This window comes from Telmatherina bonti (assembly GCF_933228915.1).
Source record: "Telmatherina bonti genome assembly, chromosome: 16".
In the NCBI taxonomy this organism is placed as follows: domain Eukaryota; kingdom Metazoa; phylum Chordata; class Actinopteri; order Atheriniformes; family Telmatherinidae; genus Telmatherina; species Telmatherina bonti.
The window spans coordinates 29427653-29450942 of NC_136614.1; the positions used below are offsets into that span (position 1 = coordinate 29427653).

Consider the following 23290-nt stretch of genomic DNA (forward strand, 5'->3'; position numbering starts at 1 on the left):
ATATATATATATATATATATATATATATATATATATATATATATATACATATGTATATATATATATATATATATATATATATATATATATATACAGAAAACCTCAGATGCCAACCAAACAGTAAACCACCCAGGCCAGATAAGCAGCAGACAACAGTCTCATTAGGGCTGGTCTATCTCAAGCCTCAGCTTTCCCTTTTTTTTTCTTTCTTTTCTGTAATCAAACACTGGAAAAACAACAAGCTTTGTACCTTGTCAAAGGGCACCACTTAAGTTTTTTTTTTTTTTTAATGCGTGAAAACAAGTGGAGCAGGGAATTCCTTTGAGGACTATTTTCACAAAGACTGAAGATGAAACAGGGAGAAACAGAATACCTGTCTAAGCGATGTGCTCTGTCAGCAGCCTGTTAACAGCACACAGCCAATTAGGACTGCAGCCAAATGGCTGGCTGAGTTTCTCACTGCTGATTCTATGCCTTGCACAAACATACTAACCATGACGTGCACATATGCACTAAAGCAGACATGTATTCAACCGGACGTCTAAGTAAAGCACGTACATTTGCAAGCATCTATGGCATGTGTACCATAACTGTAAACAAGCACAAACTGAGAGTGAAAGAAAAGGAGGCTGAGGAGCAGGAGAATCACTCCGACTGTGAAAAGCCTTGCTAGACTCCTGTTTCTGATGCCAGTTGACCATTTGACTAAATTTTCCTATTGACCCAACAATGAGCCTGAGAGGCTGCGCCTGACAGAGCAGGATGAAACGTGTGTGTTTCTCAAGAGAGATGCTGCAGAATTTGATCACAACTTTGTGGAAAATCTTGGCTGAGCTCCTGATTCAGTCTCAAAACGTAGAAACAGGAGACGACTTAAAAACACATCCTTTCTTATGCACACACACAAACACACACGCTAAATGTTGCCCTCGTCTGCACCTGCCACGCCGCAGAAGTTCCTGGGCTGCTTTGCATATCAGACCTGACATAATGAGGAGATACTGTATGGTGTCTGAGGACAGTAGGTGTGGAGCTGGAAAGTGATACCACCACCTTCTTTGGCCAGCTAAATGAACGAGACACACACACACACACACACACACACACACACACACACAGGTCTGCCAGCTTGTTGGAGCTCCTTAGTTTCAAGTTATCAAGTCGACTTGTAATTCCAGAAACCAGTGATTGCTGCACTTTCATAGAACAAGACCAGCCTCTCTGAGGAGGCTGAGGTCAAACTGTTCAGCTTGGAAAAGATCAATGTTTAATGTCATCAATATCTCCAGGTTGTGGGAACACTTTAAAAACAAAAACGTCAACCTTAAACAATGTTATTGTAGAATAAACATGAACAAAATTGATCCAAATTAAGTTGCATGAACGTTAACTTGCAAAATATGCAAGAAGCCAAGAGGCACTCGCCGGACTGGATGGCACACAAGTCCAAAGACATGCCGTCCTCCAGCTGAGGAAGAATCACCAGCTGTTTAGTGAGGTGAGTTTAATCAGTAAAAGCTGTTATTTAAATGCTGTGTGTGGTTGGAGACCTGGCAAAAACACTTATGGTTTATGGCCCCACAGAAATCTGCTGCAGAACAGCCAGTTCAAACATGAAGTGGTGACACCTGAAAAAATGCAAATCATGCACATCTCAACAGATGTTCCACTGAGCTGCATGTCATGGCTCTTTGTTACACAGAAATAGACATCCAAAGGGTCCTAAGAACTCCCTCCACAGCCACTGGTGGTGCCTCAGGGAGTCTGCGAAGAACTCAGCCCAGAGTAAAACACACAGTTCTCCATTAGGTTGGATTAAACGGGGTGAAAGCAGCGAATTTGTAACACTGTGCACCTAAAAAAAACCTTTAACTTTCTTTGGTTAAAAGCTGGTTGGGTGTTAAAAAAAGGAACACTGAACTTATTCCCCCTATTAGCTGTTGTCATTGTTTGATGGATAACAGCTTCAGAAGCACCTGGCCACGGTATAAATGAGTTATTTCTACAGAGGGGCAGAGGAGTAACCCACAGGATGTAGACGCTTCAGTCAAAATCAGCCGAGGGTGGTTAGAATAAACACTCCGAGCCCCACATGAGATCAGTAGAGATCAGTGATGCATATGACTTAATAGTAGAATGTGACAGACAGGAAAGGGAGCAGGGACCAAGCTTCTTTTCTTTTCATCACGCTGCCTCCATAAGCCAAGTTCTACCTTGTAGAGAGAAAGCTCTCATAGCATGCAAAGAGTTTAAGCTATTGTGCCATTTCTGCCACAACATGGCATCCGTTTCCTGCTAGGATGGCAAGTTCAGCGCAGTCCTACCATTTGCTTGTGGCTTAGCCCAGCAAGGGGTCAGAGTGGGAGGTTTGGTCCATTTCCCATAATGTATATCTCTTCCAAAATTAGGTGAGGAATAAGGAAATGTGTTCTGCTTGGAGAAGGGCAACAACAGAAGACGTGGTCGTCTAGGAGCTACATGGCTTTAGTCAGTCCTGCACAACCAGAACCAAGTCAAAGCAAAGATATGGATCCATGTTTGTTGGACTCCTTAGAATTTCTCCTGTGATCACTGTTAGGAGTTGACTTATGAGTAAAAAAAAAAAAAAAAAAGAAATGTTCTCACTAAAAACTGGACTTAAAAGTGCAGTCATCAAGTGTCTCAGTCATACTGTCAGGGAATTGTAGGTCTGAGGTCTCAGAGCGGGGCTATAGCAGTACCAGGTGCTGTAAACAGGATTTTAGTCCACTGAACTGACCAATCGCTGAATGGAGCCATTTATCTAATATTTTATAAAACAATATTCAAACTTGATGATCCACCCACTTACGAAGTAATGGACACAGGACTGAATGACGCTATTATGTAGACTGTTGAGTATTTTCATTAAGTATTGTCAAGTAATTGATTGACCATCTATTGGTGTGTTATGTTCCATATAAGGGGCAGGTATTAAGTTTTCCTTTTCTTCTTCCTGCACCTTTTCACTCATGGTGGTGCATTAAGATGTGCTTTTGGTTTGTTTTATCCAGTTTTATGCTGCTTTTGCAAAGCCCTGTGCAAAATAAACTGTAGTTAAGAGTGTATATATTTTGACAATAAGCAACAAAATTATACAAAATATATACATTGGCAATGAATAAAAAAAAAAAGTTTCCTAATTAAACTGCTCTTTAAAAAAAAAAAAAAAGTAATTGTACAATTGTGCGTGTGTTTACTGGTGCAATGACTTGAGATTATGACCGCTCTGTCCAAACAATACCGTTTGATCAGCTGCTCGTCGTCAAACAAAGCCAGACTGCAGGACTAAAACGGCACTCTGAGACACTTGATATGTACCGATCTGCTGTGAGTCTAAATGGCAAAGTAAGTAAGATGGGATGCAGTTTAATGTTCACGTCTCTTCAATCCAGGAAAAAGTGTCTCAACACCTGAATAAACAGCATTTCAGGTCAGAGGGAGTGAAAACACCTTTTAATGTCTGATCTATAGAGGTGAAAATGTGATTTATGTTCCTAACAATTAATAAAAACCAGGTAACAGACTGACAACAGCAGTTATTTACAAAGCCCCTTAAGCCGAATATGAAAACATTTTCCATTTCTAGAAACCACAGGTATGTAAATTCAGCTTGTATGAACACATCCTTATCAACCTGTGAACACATTCAAATTTAGATGGAGGAGGTGTTTTTGTTCAAACTTTTCTCTCAGTGGTGTCTTTAGTGAGATTTAAGCTACTTGGTAAGGTTTAGGTATAAATCGAAGTCCAAATTAAAGCCTTTTAAAAGCCTAAGTGTTCCTCAGAACGCATCGATTTGTGTTTAAATAAGTGTGACATCAGCAGGCTGTTCGCTCTGAACATGCTGCAGTCATACACATCTCTGGTTCTTAGAAATGCATAGTTGTACAACTTCCCAGTTTTAAGAGCAAAGATCAGGAGCTTCTGCTTCTTGGTTATTGAAGATGTTTCACCTCTTATCTGAGGAGGCTTCTTTGTTTCCAACCAGCCAGTGGAGTTTCAGGTTAAAAGCATTAAAGGAACATCTACACATTAAGGGTTGCGACTGGACTGGTGACCAGTCCAAGGTGCACCCCGTTTCTCACCATAAGCTGCATCATGTCACCGACTCACCTGATCAATCCGCTGGTTCAGGTCTCTGTTGCTTCAGTTGTCTACCTGTGTGAAACTTTCAGTGGGTGAATGGATGTGAAACTATCTAGAGGAGAGTCGAGGCTGCATAGGAGGTGTTGGGAAGATGCTACCCAAGGACCACCTCTACTATTCGGAGCTAGTTTTTCCAGATTAAGATGGCTTCCTTGACACCTCTACCTGTCTTCTCTGTCCAAAATGTGTATAAATGCCCTTAAAAGAGTGTCCTTTATCATCGAGAGGCAGATGGCCCACTGAATCCCACCTGTGCAGCTGTCCTCCTGTCATGCGTCATGCATTTACAAAGCGGCTGTCTGGCCTTTCCTATGTAAAGTGCACCTTAACTGCACCACGCTTTGTCTTTTGGGCGAAGCTGCTTCTGTTTGAGGGTGTTGTTTGATTTGAAATATTTGGAGAAGACACTTGTGAGTTTTTCAGAAACCCTTGCAACACATGGAATAACATTATTGTAAATGTTTGAGTTTTTTTCTCCCTTTCTTCAAGAACCAAGAAAAACAAGTCCATCTGCCTTTATTTAAGCTTTCAGGATTGCCATGACGTGGATGACCGAGACTCCACGACAACAAAAATGTAAATTAAGAGTCTACTTAACTACTGATGTTAATCCAGGTGTGTCATATGGCAAACTTCAACCTTTTCTCTGTTTCTCTTCCTTAAAAAATGGCTTTATGAAAGCCGTCCCTCCAAGGAGAACACTTCTGACGTCACTCTCTCCTGTCCTGCATCAGGTCTTTTCTGGATTTTTCCCTACATCTTGAAGACATCACTTTCACATTCTGTAGATTTGGTCTAGAGAGGTTGTAATATGACACTTCATCTTGTCCACTTTGTCCACCTGTTTAATTTTCTAAAAGAACTAAAGACAGGCTGAATATTATTAAGTTCGTTTACAGAAAACCACCCAGTGTTTCATTTTCAAGAAAAACCTGAGCTGTGCCAGGTTTTTACCTCAAGATTCTTTGGGAATCAACTTATTGTTGCAAAGTATTAATTCATGACTGTCATACTAATCTTCAGCTTTTTACAAAGACAATAAATATGTGTCTGTAATTGCCGGAGCTAAGCATCTAAATATTTCATTCAAGGTCGTTTGTTCGATTAATTGTCTGTTATTTGTGCACAAAACTGGTTTATCCTTTGAATTTCTGTGCCTTTTTAACATCCTGGAATGATTCATAGGTCACGTGAGTTGCTCAACAAACAAACAAACAAACAAATGCATAGCAACTGTGAGAAGAAAAACTGAAAGTGCTTTCGAGAGCCTGTGGAGCTATAGTTCAAGACCAGTAAGTGGCTTTTTGGAAACAAAATACAATGGATGGCTCAAGAGTTTTGCACAATGCTGCAGCGCTTTCTCTCGTTAAAGAAGCAGCAATAAGATGCAGGAAGGCTTCAGACAGCAGCAGATGAAGACACAGCCAGTGCTCATGGAGGATTCTGGAGCAGCGACACCCTTAGAGAGGTGACACGGGCTCATCTGGAGCACAGCTTGCAAGCAGCAGTCCTGTCCATCTGAATCCACGCCGCTCCGTGTCTGTCTCATCTATCCTGATGACGAGCAGCTTGCTTCGGTCCTTTGATGGCAACTTATGGATGTGTGCATTGAACATTCATTCTCTTACACAATCAGCATCAAAGATCCACACCCACGCACAGGCCTGGCACACAGCACATGCATGCATGCACAAAGCGATGAGCATGCAGGGGTCTCGCTCTTCTGAGGACACATGCATCAGACAGAGGGGCAGGGGTATAAGTAATTTACAACACTGTGACACTTTCACGGTCTAATTAGCCCCAGTGTTGCAGTAAACACGCCCCGATGACCCCACGGTTCTGGTTACTCATTAAGTATAGATAGAGCTGAAGATGACCAGCCTCCCTCATCCGTCTGGACCCAACTGGTTCACAGCAGGAGCTCCCCAGAACCACGCAGAGCCCTTGAGGACAAAGCGACTCCAACAACGCAGATGCAGTCGGACTCAAAACAAACAAGGAACCCCTCTCTTATTGGTTCTTTCTGAGGACTTATTACCATGTAATATTCATGCTTGCTTCTGTGCACACTGACAGGAAAGTGCAAAGCAGAGTCAAGGAAAGCTCCGAAGCGATGCTGCGTGGCGTGTAGGGAGGCAGACAGCCCAGCAGCTTGCTTGTCGCGGTGATGGGGATTTTCCTCTTCCTCTCTCTGTTGCAGCAGCAAACGTGGCCAGCGAGCTGTGATCAAACCGTGCTTTCATTCCTCTCTCTCTCTCTTTCTCTCGCATCAGCTGGAAGGCTTCAGCAGCAGGGTGCCCCAGATTAACAAGCCCACCCCCCACCACGCCACCCCCCCTTACCTCCTCCCATGTAGTGCAGAGGTTGCTTCCTGTGTGCTGCAGAGCTCTAACGACACCCTCTGGTGAGAGAGGAGGTACTGCAACATAGACGTCTTCGGAAAAAAGGTGCTGAGCATTTTCCACATGTCATGACGTTGTCATGGTGCAACCCTGTCCGGAGAACTCTTGGAAAAAAATTGAGTTCGGTGATGCAGCTCTATCAGGGGGAGGGGTGTGGGGGGGGGAGGTTGGGGGTCCAATTACATCTTCAAATAGATTCCTTTAAATTTTAGATGACACTGCTTCGTCGATAATCCCTTTAGATCGATGAAAAGTTGCTGCAGTACCATATGAGGCGTCCACACAAACCAGGCGGATGGACGGTGCGGCGCCCGGGTTGGCGGTGCGTCAGCATCGCGTTCCGGATCAATAGCAGGATGGTGTTGATCTAGCGAGTGGCCTTTTGGCAGAAATAAGTGACAGAGAGGTTTAACAGCCCAGCACTGAGACGCATTATCCAACAGGACGAGCTCAGCATCGCTCATCCAAATAAGCCTCTTTTTTCTTTTAATAAAAAATAAAAAGTGCAGCTCAGGCCCAACATACCCCGGGGGTGACTTTATGCTGAGCATTGATGTGGACTTTCTCCCGTTTCTTTATTGGAGTATTATATAAGCTTAAATCTGAGCTTTTTTGTGCATGCAAAGGCAAATTTAAGAGGACTTTCAAGAGTTTTTCATGCATACAAGTTATCTTGGCTCAAGCTGAGCGGTGTGTGAACTTGTAATGCAAAAACACTTCATTTTGTCATAGAAATACAGAAGTAGAATATCTCATTCAAGTTTAACATGAGGACGAGCAGGGCCGGATTAAAAGTGCACAGGCCCCTGGGCCCACAGTGTTTCAGGGGCTCCCTTCCTCATCGCAACATTGTGAAAATTGTAAATGATACACTGTGAAATTACATTTCTAACGGGATCCAACTGTCCAGGTTATGCTCATTGTTCTTATAGTTATGGGTAGTCCAGCCATCCATTACTTATGTAGCAATGGGGATGTTACCTGATGCACTGAGAAGTACCTCGCTCTATTTGTCTAATGTATAAATAGATGCCAATATTGCCGTCTCAAACTTATTTCTCCTTTCTCCACATGTCTTCCTGATTAAGTGCAATTGTACATGTTCTGTCTTTCCTGTCGTCTCCACCCCAACCAGTCGAGGCAGACGGCTGCCCTCCCTGAGCCGGGTTCTGCCGGAGGTTTTCTTCCTGTTAAAAGGGAGTTTTTTCCTTCCCACTGTCGCCACGTGCATAGTCAGGATGAGGGATTGGATCAAAGTCATGACTCGATGCAATCAGTTGGTTTCTATTATAAGATATGTATGAATTGGCTCGAAATTATGTTGTATGTTGATTTGTGTATGTAGAATGTCCTGTGACAACATTGTTGTGAAGTGGCGCTATACAAATAAAGTTGAATTGAATTAACATCACTCAGCCAATGGTACCAATAGCAATACACTAGACACTGTAGTGTAACTATCTGGCTTCTATGTACATTTTGTTTCATGTCCAAACCGCTGGTGTTTGCCCTACATGGGACCACATGGGCCCTGACTGGGCGTGGGCCCCTGGGCCTGTGCCCATAACTCCCATTGGATAATCCGGCCTTGAGGAAGAGGATAACTTGCACAGCAAAATCACCATCTGTGGTTTAGACCAGCTCCGAACCATCAGGTCCCGGGCCCAGGACCTTTGGGGTGTCCTGTGTTGTCTGGCGCCAGGACTCCGGCAGCAGATCTGCTGGGTTCTGTGGGATCGTGCCTCAAGAGGATCCAGCTCTTACCATTCCGTCCTGCAGATGTAAAATTGGACTGGGATCTAGAGACTTTTGAGGCTGGGTCAAAGCCTCAGGCTCTTTTTCTAGTTCCTCAGCAGTCTGAGCTGCAGCGGGATGCTTCGGCCTGCTGACTGGTGTCAGTCTCTTACTGGTTTCAGTGCTGAGGCTGAGTGCTGCACAGACATGGACAGAACTCTTGAGCCATCTATTCCTTCTTTATACTCGCCTGATCTCTTTAAGCAGTCTTAAGCAACAGAGATTTTTCATGGTTTTTTCTTAGGACATTGTTTTGTTTGTTCAATCATTTTCAGACTGCTACATGAAGACCGGGCAAATTTATATCATCATTTAACCAACTACATGAATTTATTCATCTTTTAGCACTCTCAGTTTTGACACATTGTCATGTTTTGTGACATTTCTACTGATAAACTATCAAAAAAAGATGATTTATTTGTATTTTGGGACTTTGGCACCAGCAGCAATTGACAAGAAAAAAAAAAAATCTTGTTTCCCTTTTTTAGCTTCATCTACAAAAACAAAATATCAGCCGAGAGGAGAAGCATAACTTCCACTGGGGTGCACTGTCCTGTGACTGGGCATATAAGCTTGTATACATGTGTAAAATGTTGGTAATATGTATATTATATGACAATCCCCCAGAATAAAGAATATTTTGTTTTTGGGTTTAATCAGATCTGTGCTTGCTGACATTGTTGGCTATGAGGTTCTGATGATTCTTTGAAGGTCCTCCTTTAACAAGTCAGAACCTTAAAGTTTCCAAAATAATAAAATTCAAGCTCATAAGAATAGCCTTATATCCTCCTGTTCCATTTATTTTTGCACATTTAAATACGTCACTGCAACCATTTCCTGATTTTCTTGCAGTATGTAAATCTCCGAAGTGTTGCTGCAGACTTCTGCAGGGTATCACGTGTGCAGAGTTTTCTCTCCTCAAACAATATGAAGAAAATCTCAAATCCCGTCTGCATGAAATGAAACAAACGTCAGGTTTTATTTCCACATGTGTAAAAAGGAACCATGATGCATAAAAAGATTAGAAAATAACGTAGAAATGACAAGACTTTCTCCCCAGGCAAAACATGTGTCTTTGCATACAATTTCTTTTCTTTTTCATATACATTGCAAACACTTTTCTTTACAACACTGTTGGCAGGTAGACGCCTGTATGTGCACAAAGCAAAAAAAAAAACAAAAAAAAAAACATGGAGAAGCTGATTAGACAGCTGCACATACAAAAACTAACTCTTGCTCTTTTTCTTCATGTAAGACGTCAGTATTCAGAAACAGTAGCGTAATAAGGAAGACGATGATGATTTAAAGGAAGGAGAAAGGCAAGAGAGTTGTTTTAAAATGTTGCAAATATGGCACAAAAATGATTTAAGATGAGAACAATAATAATAATTTAGGCTAAACCTGTAGAAGTTTTTCTTTTAAACTGAAACTTGATTAGTCTAATCTAAGTTCAGGCACCATCACACGAATGGCAACAGGACAAAACACGACGGTGTCGCTATATACAGGGATGCTCCCGTTTCTGTATGTTTTGTTTAGTGCAGGCTGTTGTTTCAACTTAAAGATGTAGTGCTGGACAAAATAAGAGCACCCAACGTGAATTTAATCTACACTCTCAGGTTTTCTGATTTTTTTCACAATCTCAAAAAGCACTCAGACCGATCCATCTCTCGGTTTTGTTTTGGGATCTCTCTGCACGAGCATGAAATTCAAGTTGTGTCAGACACACACACTGCAAGATCAGGCTAACACATTCACACACTCGTTGACCCGCTTCAGTCCTCCTGGTGCTGACCCAGTACAGAGTAAGGCTTCACTGCGTTTAGAGTTCAAGACTTATAGTGACACCCCTGGCAATTGAGGTGCTGTCTCGTCTCGGAAAGGCACGCGACTGAGCTCTGCGCTTCACAGTTTGCTTCTGCTCTGGTTTTCTCCCCTTGTTATTATTTTTTTTTCCCCCTTAGCAGCACTTTACACTGATCTGCCTTCCAGAGAAAATGACACTTTGTGACCATGTTGATAACATCAACACACATATACATATGTACAGAGGGGATAGTTTCCTGGCTGCGTGTGTGTTCGAGAAACCACGTGGAAAAAGGAGAAGAGAAGAAACACTGCAGAGATGCATGTGGGTGTGACTGATTTTCTTTCCTTTCTCTATGAGTGCTTGATAGTGTATTTGCCTTTCTGCAGCTGGGAGATGTACAGCTTGGATTTGGTACCGTCCAGCCGCTTGAACCACACCTCGTCGTTGTTGATGGTGGTGATGATGGCACTGCAAGAGCAACACACACACAAACCGACAGGATAAAGAGGATGCCAGTGATAACGCTGCAGTTCTTCCACAGCGGTGAGCTTCCACCACAGCGCATTTGCACGGAAACCTTCTCGTCGGTGAAGTGGATTCGGCTTTGGCAACAGATAAGGAGAAAATCTGCAATGTGCTCATAGTCAGAGCTGCAACAGCTGAAGTTTTATGTGAATGTGATACAGCGACATGACTCCTAGTGAGTGAAAAACATCCACATTCCAGCGCCTACATGCACTAAAACTGAGACAATGCATTATTTCTGCAGGATATATGACCAGGGACCACTTGTGTGGTAAACAGTGTTTATTTAATTAGTGTTCTGCACACAAACCAATGTCACCATTGGCTTTCTGAAGCACTGGTTCAGCATTTCCTTGTCTAAAGTGCCAGAAGTGGCCACATTTGAAGAAAAAGATGGAGCTGAAGTGTGACCCCTGAAAGCAGGGTGCCCGGCTCCGGTCCTCAAGGGTCACAATCCTGCAGGTTTTCCATGCATCCCTGTTCCAACACACCTGACCCAAAACTAACCAATCTGAACTTCATTGGCTGTTGGATCCATTTAATGGAAGCCAGGTGAGTTGGAACAGGGATACACGGAAAACCTGCAGGACAGTGGCCCTCGAGGACTGACTTTGGACACCTCTGCCTGAAAGTTTACTGGACCAGACTCTGTATCTGGGTCACCTTTAGAGCTCTAATCCAAACTCAGTTTATTTGCATTATAACAATTCCCAAATAAGGCATCTTAAAAAACACTTTTGGAGATCAATCCAAGTCCCTATAATCTAATTAAAATGCAATAAAACTGATTATATAATCCCCATTTGTCCAGTTCACAATAATCTGGAGCACTACAAAAGACAATTCAAAAGAAAAATGGCAGAGTTAAGGAAACCATGGGATTGCTTTGAATTTACATCCTCAGCACAGCACAGGGGACGGTCCAGAGGACCACCTCCCTTTTTAAGAGGAAGAAAAAACTTCAGCAGAACCAAGGGCTCAATCTGCCTCGACTAGTTGTGGGTGAAAAATAAAAGGACTCTCAGACAGTGAAGTCTGCTGGGTTTAACTTGTATTATTAATTTATTTATTTTCTAAACAGCTCAATCTGATTTTAGGGGGTCTGAAGCTCAGACATTAGTAGGTGAGAGGCAGGGTACACCCTGGACAGGTCACCAGTTCATCCCAGGGATGACACTGAGAGAGAAACAACCATTCACAATCACTCCGAGAGACAGTTTCAGCAGCGTCAAACTCCAGTCCTCGAGGGTCGGTATCCGACAGGTTTTTGTCGTTTCCCTGCATTCCAATCAAATGGATCCAACAGCTTCTTATCAACCTATTCATTCATTTCGATCAGCTGTGTTGGAGCATGGAGACAACAAAACCCTTCAGGATACTGGCCATTGAGTGCTGGAGCTTGACACCTGTGGTTTAGACTGGTCAATCAACCTTACACGCATGTCTTTGGATGGGAGGAAGCCAGAGGGAATACACACACACATATACACGGGGAAAACATGCAAACTCCACACAGAAAGGCCCCTGTTCAAACCTCCCCACAGCCGAGGCTGGAACCAGCAATCTTCCTGGAGTGAGGTCATATTGCTAACCACTACGCCACCGTGCAGCCATCACTGATCAATTTTTTTTTTTTTTTTTTTAAGTCAGAGAACCAGCATAGAGCCACATTAAACCACTTTAAATCCATTTTCCAACAAGCTCGAGAGCCCCCCTCCATTATTTATAAGATGTTGCAGCTCTGGGAATCAGCATGTTGTAAATCTTCTCTGTATCTGTTGCTGCTGCTGAAGAGGAGAGCAGAGTGGCGAACCTTCCCAGTTCAAGGTGTTTGTTTCTTTTTACCAACAAGTCGATGTCTTAATATCCCCGTCAACATTTATAAATTCTGTTTAATGCAGCAAAATGTTTGTGAATAACGGTTTATGTTTAGTTTTACTCGTAATAAAGAGCAGCGAGTTGCAGAAGAGGCAAAAACTATCGATGGAACTGCTCAGCATCTATGCTTGCAGATAGAAAGGAAAACAAAAAGTGTTCACAGCAGCGTCTGAAAGGCAGTCAGCCAAGCCCATCTAAAGCAGAGCTAACATCTGGGTCACATAAATCACAATCTGCTCTGATGACAAATCCAGAAAAGGAACTGTTCAATAAACTATTTTACATTCGGTTTAGGAACCAGAAAAACAATGTCTTTCACTTTCTGTTTCAAAGGGAAACAACCAAACTGCCTGAATGTACACCGCCTCTTTACGATCTCCGCCGGGTTTTCATGCAGTCCAGTGTTCATGTACGATGCTGCTAACAGGATTTATAAACAATAAGCATCAACATCTGTAAATACAGCTGCAGATGTACAGTAAAAAATAATTCTGAAGTTTTGTGCAGCGCTTCGAAACTTCAAAATGGCAGAAAAAAGATACGAACACTGAGCTACGTTTGGGATTTCTAAATTTCATTCATATCATGTCACTCGGCCCGGTCGGCTTCCCGGCCCATCAGGCTCAGCCAGCCGACATAACGGCTGATGCTGCTGCAGCACCAGTTTGTCATGGCTGTAGCTGAAAGCTGACTCTGAATCCGTACTGGAAACACTGAGGGGAAAACTGAATTTCTATGAAATGAACAAATCATTTAGGCAACAACACCTTTGGAGCGAGATCTAAAAACAAAAGAAAAGTAAGTTATTCTCTGCACAGATGAAACTGCTTCTAAGCTTCATAAAAACACCTTGTTTGTTTCTCCCTTCCCCATGGAAATACTGTAAAACAAAAGAAACAGGCCTCATCACCAGTCTGATGTGCCTCAAACAAAATGTGAGCAGCTTCCTCACTTGTCATTTTGGACCCAGAAGCTGTCAATCAAAGCAGACTGAACTTTTACAGAGAGGGTGGGTTAAAGAGACAGGAGGGGCTGCAGTGATTTCTCTGCATGATTAAAACAAGCATCGACAGTCAGACTGAACTGGAAGAAAACGTTACATGCTTGTGATTTAGTGGACCCTGAACAAACCCTCCTCCTGTACGCACCTAGTTGGGAACTCGTCCTTCCTGTTGATGCAGATGGCCTGTCCCCTGCAGTACCACTGGTTGTCATAGAAAAGTCGCCCGTCCTCAGAGCGCGCAACGTGGTGATGTTTGTCAGGTTTCACAGCTGGGGCTGGAGGCAGAGAAGAAGAGCAAGAAAGGGCTGGATTGGATGAAAGGAACATGGCAGGAAAATAAAACACTTTAATGGTTGTGATCTGCAGTGCTTCTTGCAGAAAGCAGTGAATCAAGCCTTCCAGTGTGAGAGCGGGTCGATCGCTGCATTCTGCCAGATATTGACTGTAACAGAGGATGAGGAGAAGCTCTCACCATCCACTTTAACCCGGTGTGGCCCCAGAGATGCCACCGCCTGCAAGAAGGGAGAAGCAAGAGGTAAAACCATAACCTGACTATCAGACTTCTTCTACTGTCTGCAGATGTAAAAACCTTTCTTATTGCGGTCCAGTCTTCAAGAATATCCAGATCTTGCAGCATGTAAACGATATAAGGCCGTAAAAACAAAGGCTAAGGAAAAACATACCAAGCAAAGCAAGCAGGAAACATCTGGGTTAACAGCACGTCAACAGAAGAACTGATAGCAGGAGGAGGTGAGCCATGAGTGGAACAAGAAGAGGTCAGGGTGGCGGGAAAAGGATATCAGAAACAACAACAGGCTTCTTCTTCTTCACAGGACACAACGGGTCTTTCTTCTTGTTTTTCCGTGCGTGCAATCCATCATTCCACAACTCTGGCAAGCAAAGCAGACAGATCAGACAGAAAATACTGCACTTCTGTTTCTTCCTTTAGAGACAAATCTACTTCGTATTCAACTGTTTTACTGATGCGAAGACTTGAAATGCTTCCAGTTAAGATCTACTGGATCAAATCTACAATCAGTCTGGAGCAAAATACAAAATACATGATTTTTCTATTTTTTTATGATACAAACTAAAAAGGGTAAAAAAAATTTTAAAAAAAAAAAAAAAAAGTCAGACTGATTAAAAAATAAAGTTTTATATAATAGTTTGGTACCTGAGGTAATGTCAATACTGTGTCTGTCTTCCTCCAGTCTCCTTATCTTCTCCTCCAGCTCGCTCTGCACAGTGTCAAATAGCAGCAACTTCTCACTCTGCAAGACAGAAAAAAAAGAAGACGTGTTAGTCAGCTAAAAAAATCACCATAAAAAATTCAGTAGCAAGGACACGAGCTAAGGAAACAGTCAAATCTTCGGAGCATTGAGATGTGAAAGACTGTGAATCAATTCCCAAGTGTCAAAAACCGACTGTGGAAACGCGAACCGATGAGGCGACACTGACGGGAGGCAACTGGTGGAAACGAAGCATCCTGATGGTTTATATGAAGTAGTGCTGCATGACATTGGAAAAAAAACAAACTGACAACGCAATTTTTTTTCCAACCCTACAACATTTATATTGCAAGATGAAAAAAATACAGAAATTTTCAACAGATGATTTAACCCATGAGAACCCAGCGTGCCGTATATGATACAGTTTCTGGGACATTTAGCATCACTTTATGGTGCAAATTTTGCTACAAATCCTGCGTAACACAATCTGATTATCGTCTTCTGGCCCTTCATGGACACTAGAAAGCATAAGATTATAAAAGGTTTGACGAATCACATGGTAATAAATAATAAATATCCCTAAAAAATGTTGGTACTTAATTTTCAGATGGTTGTAGACTTCAGCAAATACAGGCAGGAACATTACATCAACAAGGACTGTGTTCAGCTGGTGCTTTTAAGTTCCTTCACACACAAATAGCCGAGGACCTCTGCTGGTCTGCCAACATAACTATGATGATAAGGAAAAAAGGCAACACAGAGACTCCACATCCTGAAGATGCCAAGAAGGAACCATCTGGACCAGAAGCTGTTGATGTTTGTTTTTAACCACAGATCCACCGAGAGCTTCCTCACAAGATGAGTACATAAAGAGAAGTATAATGTTTATAAATAAATATTACCTGATTACTTTGGACTTCTCTGAATCATAACATAACCCAATTATGAGGTACTCATAGATTCACACCCAAGGCCTTTTTTGTGTTAGCTGACTTGGCAACACTAAACCTTCCACTTACAGGAAAGCCAGACTTTTTTTAGACTTTCTGTGAGCTGACACAAAATAACCTTTTTTTTTCTTCCCAAAATACACTCATAACCTGGAACACCATTTCAAACTACAGCAGAGTGTATTAATAAAGAGTTATGCTGCCAATTTATACTGTAATTTACTAAACTTAAAGCATGGCTGATATTTGTTAATATGGTAATCTTGCCATTTTATGCAACTGAAAACTGATTTCAGACCTAACATCTTTCTCCAAGCCACAAATATTGGTACCTTTAATTATAATTTATCCAGTTTTGGTTGCAAAAATTGACAAGAAATGTTATTGTTTCTTCTTTATACAATTAACTGTTTATAATGTATTATAAACAGGAAAGATCACTTACCTCCCAGTGTTGGCATGCAGCTTGGATTTCACACTCGTATTTGTTCTTCACGGACTCAAGACACAGCTCCCTGTAGATCCCTGACAAAACAAAGAGAAAAGGGTATACTCTTCAAGTAAGACTATTCCATGTCCAACACACGTGTAAAAAAAATCCGGCTCACCAGCCACTTTAGTCCTGATCTGCATGTTTTCCTGCAGGTTGGCCAGTGGTTCCAGGTACTCTTGAGCGCAGCCTGCCATCACTTCCTGCAGTTTAATGTCCACCTGGCTGAGACGCTCCTTATACAACCTAATGCAACAAAGCAGATTAACTCATGAGGCAAATCTGAGAGTTTGATGGAAGTATGAGAGTATCCCAAATAACCAGGAGATGACAAGCATCCCACAGCATCAAACCTCTGATGATCAGCTGAAAACAGTCTTTTAGAGATAACTTACTGCTCCTTCAGGTCAGTGAATTGTTTTTCGAGTGTTGTCATCTCATCCAGACACTCCATCCTCCTCCTCTCGCAGTCTTCATCATCCATTTCTGCCATCAGACATCAGAGGTGTAACATTATTTTCTTTCATCTGTTTTATCTCTAGTCCCCCCCACCCCCACCTCATACAATATACACACTGCCAAGCAGAACTGATCATTAACCTTAATTCTAAGACACACATTTAGCTAAACCTCTATGTATGTCTTAATATTTTAAAAGTTGTGTGATGATGAAGGCCTGTTTACCCTACCCGAGCTGTCTCCATCTTCAGACACGGACGAGCTAACAGTGTCTTCTTCGTCTGTGCTGCTGCCGTCTTGCTCGGGAAAATCCACCTCCATTTCGTCGTGGTTACTTTCTTTCTTATCCCGTGAGTGGACTGGCATTGCGACTATCAAATGAGGAGGTAATAACTGCGTGGCACGCCCGTACCTGTATGTTTAGCCCCTAAATTGAGGCAAACGCCGCCAAGACAGCTAACCGGTTAGCCAGCCTATACCGACCAGCCACACACACAAACTTGGTCACAGTCAGCCAATCATGCGAAGCTTTACTAAGATTAACCAATCAAATGTTGGCGCACTAACAACGTTGCGGCGGAAAGGTTTTAGGGAATTGTAGTTTTAAAGCCACTTTTAAATGCCTCATATATATATATATATATATATATACATATATATATATATATATATATATATATATATATATATATATATATATATATATATATATATATATATATATATATATATGTATGTATGTATGTATATATATATATATATATATATATATATATATATATATATATATATATATATATATATATATATATATATGTATATATATATATATATATATATATATATATATATATATATATATATATGTATATATATATATATATATATATATATATATATATATATATATATATATATATATATATATGTATATATATATATATATATATATATATGTATATATATATATATATATATATATATATGTATATATATATAGATATAGATATATATATATATATATATCTATATATATATATATATATATATATATATATATATATATATATGTATATATATATCTATATATATATATATATATATATATATATATACACACACATAATAATGGCTAAGCTATTCCACTTTATTTTTTGTTTTTAATTTTATTCAAGGATTTAAATTTTTGTTCATTCCCAATCTCTCACAATCCCTTTTAAAAAGAGAAAAACTCAGTATATCATAAAAATCATGCACAGTTTTTTCAAACTATTTATGAAGAGGATCTCTCTCTCTCTCTCTCTCTATATATATATATATATATATATATAGAGAGAGAGAGAGAGAGAGAGAGAGAGGATCTCTCTCTCTCCCTCTCTCTCTCTCTCTCTCTCTCTCTCTCTCTATATATATATATATATATATATAGAGAGAGAGAGAGAGAGAGAGAGAGAGAGCCTCTTCATAAATAGTTTGAACTTAGGTTACTCTAGGTTACTCTAAATTGCCCCTAGGAATGAGTGTGAGTGGTTGTTCGTCTCTCTGTGTGGCCCTGCGATGGACTGGCGAGCTGTCCAGGGTGTACCCTGCCTGTCGCCCAAAGCCAGCTGGGATAGGCTCCAGCTTCCCTGCGACCCTGAATTGGAATAAGCGGTTCAGAAAATGAATGAATATATATATATATATATATATATATATATATATATATATATATATATATATATATATATATATATATATATATATATATATATATATATATATATATATATATATGTATATATATATATATATATATATATATATATATATATATATATATGTATATATATATATATATATATATATATATATATATATATATATATATATATATATATATATATATATATATATATATTTGCTGGAAGCTAGTCTTTACAGCAAAACATTTCAAAATATTAACTATTGAATTATATATTAATAAATTTGCAGGAATATCTTAAAACTGCAGAAGGAAGGGTATCATGCATTGCTGAACACAAAGATAGGCAGCAAACCAGAAGGAAAAAATAGTATGAGCTGACAGCAGAGTCATGAATGACAGTGAAGGCACATTGTGCAGCTGCAGGAATATTTTTCAGAAATTTTACAGGTTCTCTCCCCGCTGAGCGACAGAAGCATCAAACACCTGGGGTCAGAGGCTTCATGGCTTGATCTCTCTCCTAACTGACTTGTGCAGCAGTGATTGACGTCCTGATGAATGAGTGGAGGCTGGAGATTTGGTATTGTCTTGCACTGTGATGGACGGCTGGAAGCATCAAACTTTCTTTTACTGAAAACAGCAACAGCAGTTCAACCACTTTAGAGTGTTAGTTTTTAAAAATATATTGTGCTTTATCTGATTATAACTCACAAATACAGTGTGTTAAATAGCTTTTGCTCAGTCAAAAGACCTCCAAAGTTACAAAGTTCATTTGAGAGGAAGTTTTTGTCTCTGCTTCTGAACTTTTTACTTTTTATTTTGAAAATTGAAATTCCCGTGGATAATATGGATTGATGATTATCATAACCAAAGTATCTGATCCTCAGTTATGATAAGCAGGATTTTATTTTAATTGTGTAACCTGGAGGTACAAAAAGTCAAAGTTTCTGGTATTAAATTTATTTATTGTCACTTACAGTATTTGTAAATATATTGCTATATGAAAGAAGATGGATTTTCCCATGCTTTGTGCATCAGAACATCTAACCTGATTTATTTCAAACACTAATGAATAATTGGTCATAAAATGCATTATATTCCAATACATTCATGATTTCCCAGTCATATCTTTAAGGGTTTGTTGTGTGGCTGGTAGACCATGCAGAACAAGTGATCCCTTTAGTTGCAGTTCACATCTCAACCACGTGAGGGCGGTAAAGACCTTCACAGCATGATGTATTCTGGAGCTCAAATTGTAAAAACAATCAGCAGGGTAATAATTTAAGAGAGGATAAACACATTCTATGCAATAAAATCTAATTCTTAAAAGGCTACGGACCTGTGGAAAAGATTTGTGAATAACTGGATTACCTATCTATCCTGCATTCAGTCAGAGTTACTTAATTGTGAAAAGAATTCCTGTTTTTGCCCTAACTTTCTCTAAATCCACGTCTCTATCATTAAATATAATATAAGCTGTACTATATAACTGCAATACTGCCTCCAATGGAAGTACAGCTTTTAAATTCAGGTGTCAGGTGTCCCCAGAAACAGTAGTCATATAGCCACTCCCCAAAAAAGGAATAACTTGTTAAGAGCACCTATCAGCCAATATCAAACCTCTTCTTTCTTAGTAAAATAAAAGAAAAAGCTGTCTTTCAACAACTACACAACTTCTCTGCGCTCAATAACTGTTTTGATGTTTATCAGTCAAGTTTTTGGCCACACCATTAGCTCTGGGACTGCTTTGATTAGGGTCTTTGCTGGTCTGTCTGAACACAGATAGAAGCAGCATTTCAGTCCTGGTACTACTAGATCTCAGTGCTGCGTTCAGCACCGTCAACAACATCTTACTAGACCAGCTGAAAAACTTCATAGGACTTTGTGGCACTGCAGTTAACTGGTTTGAGTCTTATCTAAAAGTCGGGAACTAAACAACATAAAAGAGAAGAACTACTTTGTGTCTATAGATGACTATAAATCTGAGCAAAGTAATCTGTGGTGTTCCACGCCATCCTGGGACCACTGTTGTTCAACATCAGTATGCTCCCACTTGTTCAAATTATGGAAAAACAACAAAATATGTCACCATAATTTTGCTGATGACAGAAATCTACATAATTATCTCACCTGGAGGCTTTAAACTAATCCAAACACTGATCAAATTAAAGATGTGATCAATGAAGACAAAAGTAAATTTACAGTTCTTTGAAGTTAAAATATAAAGATTAAAAGTCAGCGCTCAGCTTCGAACAGAGCTAGAAATATGAGGGTCGACATGGAGTCAGAGTTAAATTTCAGATGGAAAGTCAGCGTATCATCACTTAAGGCAAGGCATGTTTATTTGTATAGCCCATGTCATGTAAGAAACAGTTCAAAGTGCTTTGAATAGAACATTAAAAGCATTACAGATGGTGTAAAGAAAGCATTAAAAAGTAATAAAAGGTAGCAAGAGCAAAAATCACAATAAAAACATTGAAAAAAATGATCAAATAAATTAAAATAATTAAAAGCAAAATAAGTTAAAAGTTACTGAGCAGATTCCATGCATAAGTGTATGAGACCAGAAATGATTTTAACTTGAATTTAAAAGTGTCTACATCTAGTGAGACTTTAATCGCCACTAGCAGTTTGTTCCACTTGTTTACAGCATAACAGCTAAATGCAGCTTCTCCATGTTTAGTCTGGACTCTGGTCTGGTTGACCAGACCAGAGATCTAAACCAAGCAGATCTAAGAGTCTGCTTGGTTTATATTCTGAACATTTACCATATCATATGTATACTAAGGGCCAAAATCATTCTTGTATTTGTAAAGCCTCAGTAGAGTTTTAAAATCTATTCTGGTGTTTATTTGTTCCAGACACTGACACAGTAAGTCCAATGCACTACAGTCATCTGGTGACTTAATAAACATAGAGGATCAAAGGACTGGTGTCTCAGGGGGATTTTATTTAGCAGAATACACTGCTGGACAACTCTAACTACAGACTATACTCTATACTATGGGTCTCCCTAAAGTCAATTGAACAACTGCGGTTTGTCCAAAATGCTGCAGGACTAAATATGGAGAGACAGAATTCAGTTTTTCTGCTTTTCACAAGTGAAACAAACTCCTAGAAATCTGCAGGTCTGCTCAAACTCTCAGCTGCTTTAAATGAGAAATAAAAGCTTTTTTGTTTGCCATCTTTTATCAAAGCAACTGTCAATTCCCCACATTGTGAGTCTTATTTTTGACATTTTATCCTACTCTATTTTATGATTTCCATCTCTATTCAATTAAAAAAAAAAAAAAGTATTTCTTGAAAGTCTGTTTTAATGTACTTTATAATGCTTCTTCAACACCCTGCTATCAAACTTTGCAAAGCACTGAACAGTTTTGTACATAAAATGAGCAATACAAATAAACTTGCCCTGCCCTAAGGGAAGTCATGAATCAAAAGTATTATGTTTTATCAATACTTTGTTCTAAATGTTCAGGTTAGATGAAATCAGGTGTGGACCCTTGCTGTCAAAGGCCTGGACTCACTGACTTTAATATATTCTTGCAGAAAACTGGAGTTTTATTAGTGTGGCTAAAACATGACACAATAAATAGGGCGCCTGCTAAAACTAAACACATTTTAAAAATGCTATTGAGAAAACACAAAAATTTTGCTGAGAATATTTGGAGTGTGTCTTGTTGCAACACTGTTTCCATGGTGTGTGGCTGTCTGCCAGTCGTCCCTTTTCACATGCCTTGTTTGGAAATTTTGCTGGCCTAATATGTATTCAGGGCAGTACATTCTGCTTTCAGAAAGTCTGAGCTGTCTTTGTGGTTATGCCATAATACTCACAATACTTTTTTCTCAGTCTTTTTTTTAATACGGTGCTGATGCATTGTACAATAAACAAAGCTGCACACAGAGAAAAATATAACGAGAAGAAAAATGAATCACTGTTTCGACTGCCTCGTCTATTTAAAGCTGTATTACTTCACTGTACTAAAAACGGCCACTGGAAAAATGACCTTAATTAAACTGTCCTGTATGTGTACTCACATGACAGTCAGCACTGTGATAATATTATGCAATGGATGTAAATCTATGACATCAGCTCATACTTGCTTACACAAGCAATGTCTCATTTTATTTTTAGACTTGACATCAATGCAGTGTAGTTAGAAGTTCATATGAAATAATACATATTAATCTTGAAGTAATAACAAAAATAAATCTTGAAGTCTCCAATATTTAACTTTATTTCCTTTGCACTATGGCAGCCCCCATATTTCTTGCTTTAGATGTATAGCCAAATTGGGTCAAAGACAGTGTTTTTAAAGCCTCTAGTAGCATTCCACCTCTGGCTATCACTGTAAATGCTATTTGGATTTTATTTGATACCTTCTAAACCTATTTTGCTTACTAATTGGATTGTATCATTTTTAAGCCTAAGTTACTGCAAACATATATTGGTCTCAGTGTTTCATTAGCACTGTAAACTATAACTGCACATGTATTTTTTCTAAGTTAACTAGTTAGCTTTCTTGCTATGAGAAGAATACACATCTGTTGGCTATTCTTGCATATTTTACTGTATCCCTGAAGTTAGAATAGGAATGATGTAATACAAAAGATTAAGACAAGAATGCAAGTTGTAAAATCATTGTGATTTGTTAACCAGGCTAGTATTGTCAACCACTGTTAGCTTACATTTTAGCAACAACAGAAATGCTAACACTTCTTTGTACTTTATACTTCTTCACTACTGTACTACTCTCACCACTTTTCATACATAAAGTTATCATATTCAATTTTGAGGTGTTGGTGAGGTTCCCCTAAGTCAAATTTAAGAAACATAAAATCCTTGATGTGGCATTTCAACTGAAGTTCCTAACAAATTTTAGAGATGCTCACTTT

The 23290-nt window shown here is 39.6% G+C and overlaps 1 protein-coding gene across 1 annotated transcript; it reads right to left on the minus strand.

Moving 5' to 3' along the window:
* Positions 1–9381: 9381 nt before the first annotated feature.
* On the minus strand, positions 9382–17182 carry LOC306767815 (breast cancer metastasis-suppressor 1-like protein-A). Its single transcript, XM_079255944.1, has 10 exons — positions 16941–17182; positions 16647–16737; positions 16370–16497; positions 16207–16286; positions 14757–14853; positions 14383–14472; positions 14172–14236; positions 14055–14094; positions 13728–13857; positions 9382–10644 (listed from the first exon to the last, which is right to left on the minus strand). Exons 1-10 carry the CDS (start codon positions 17074–17076, stop codon positions 10527–10529), a joined length of 975 nt encoding a protein of 324 aa, XP_079112070.1. The 5' UTR covers positions 17077–17182; the 3' UTR covers positions 9382–10526.
* Positions 17183–23290: the final 6108 nt, after the last annotated feature.

Excerpts from the sequence above, each read along its gene's own strand:
- LOC306767815 (XM_079255944.1), bottom strand. The coding sequence starts at position 17,076 with ATGCCAGTCCACTCACGGGATAAGAAAGAAAGTAACCACGACGAAATG. Across the intron at positions 14,473-14,756 it reads CAGTATTGACATTACCTCAG|AGTTGTGGAATGATGGATTG; the intron begins GTACCAAACTAT and ends TTTGCTTGCCAG. Across the intron at positions 14,237-14,382 it reads GAAGCCTGTTGTTGTTTCTG|GGCCTTATATCGTTTACATG; the intron begins ATATCCTTTTCC and ends CTTTGTTTTTAC.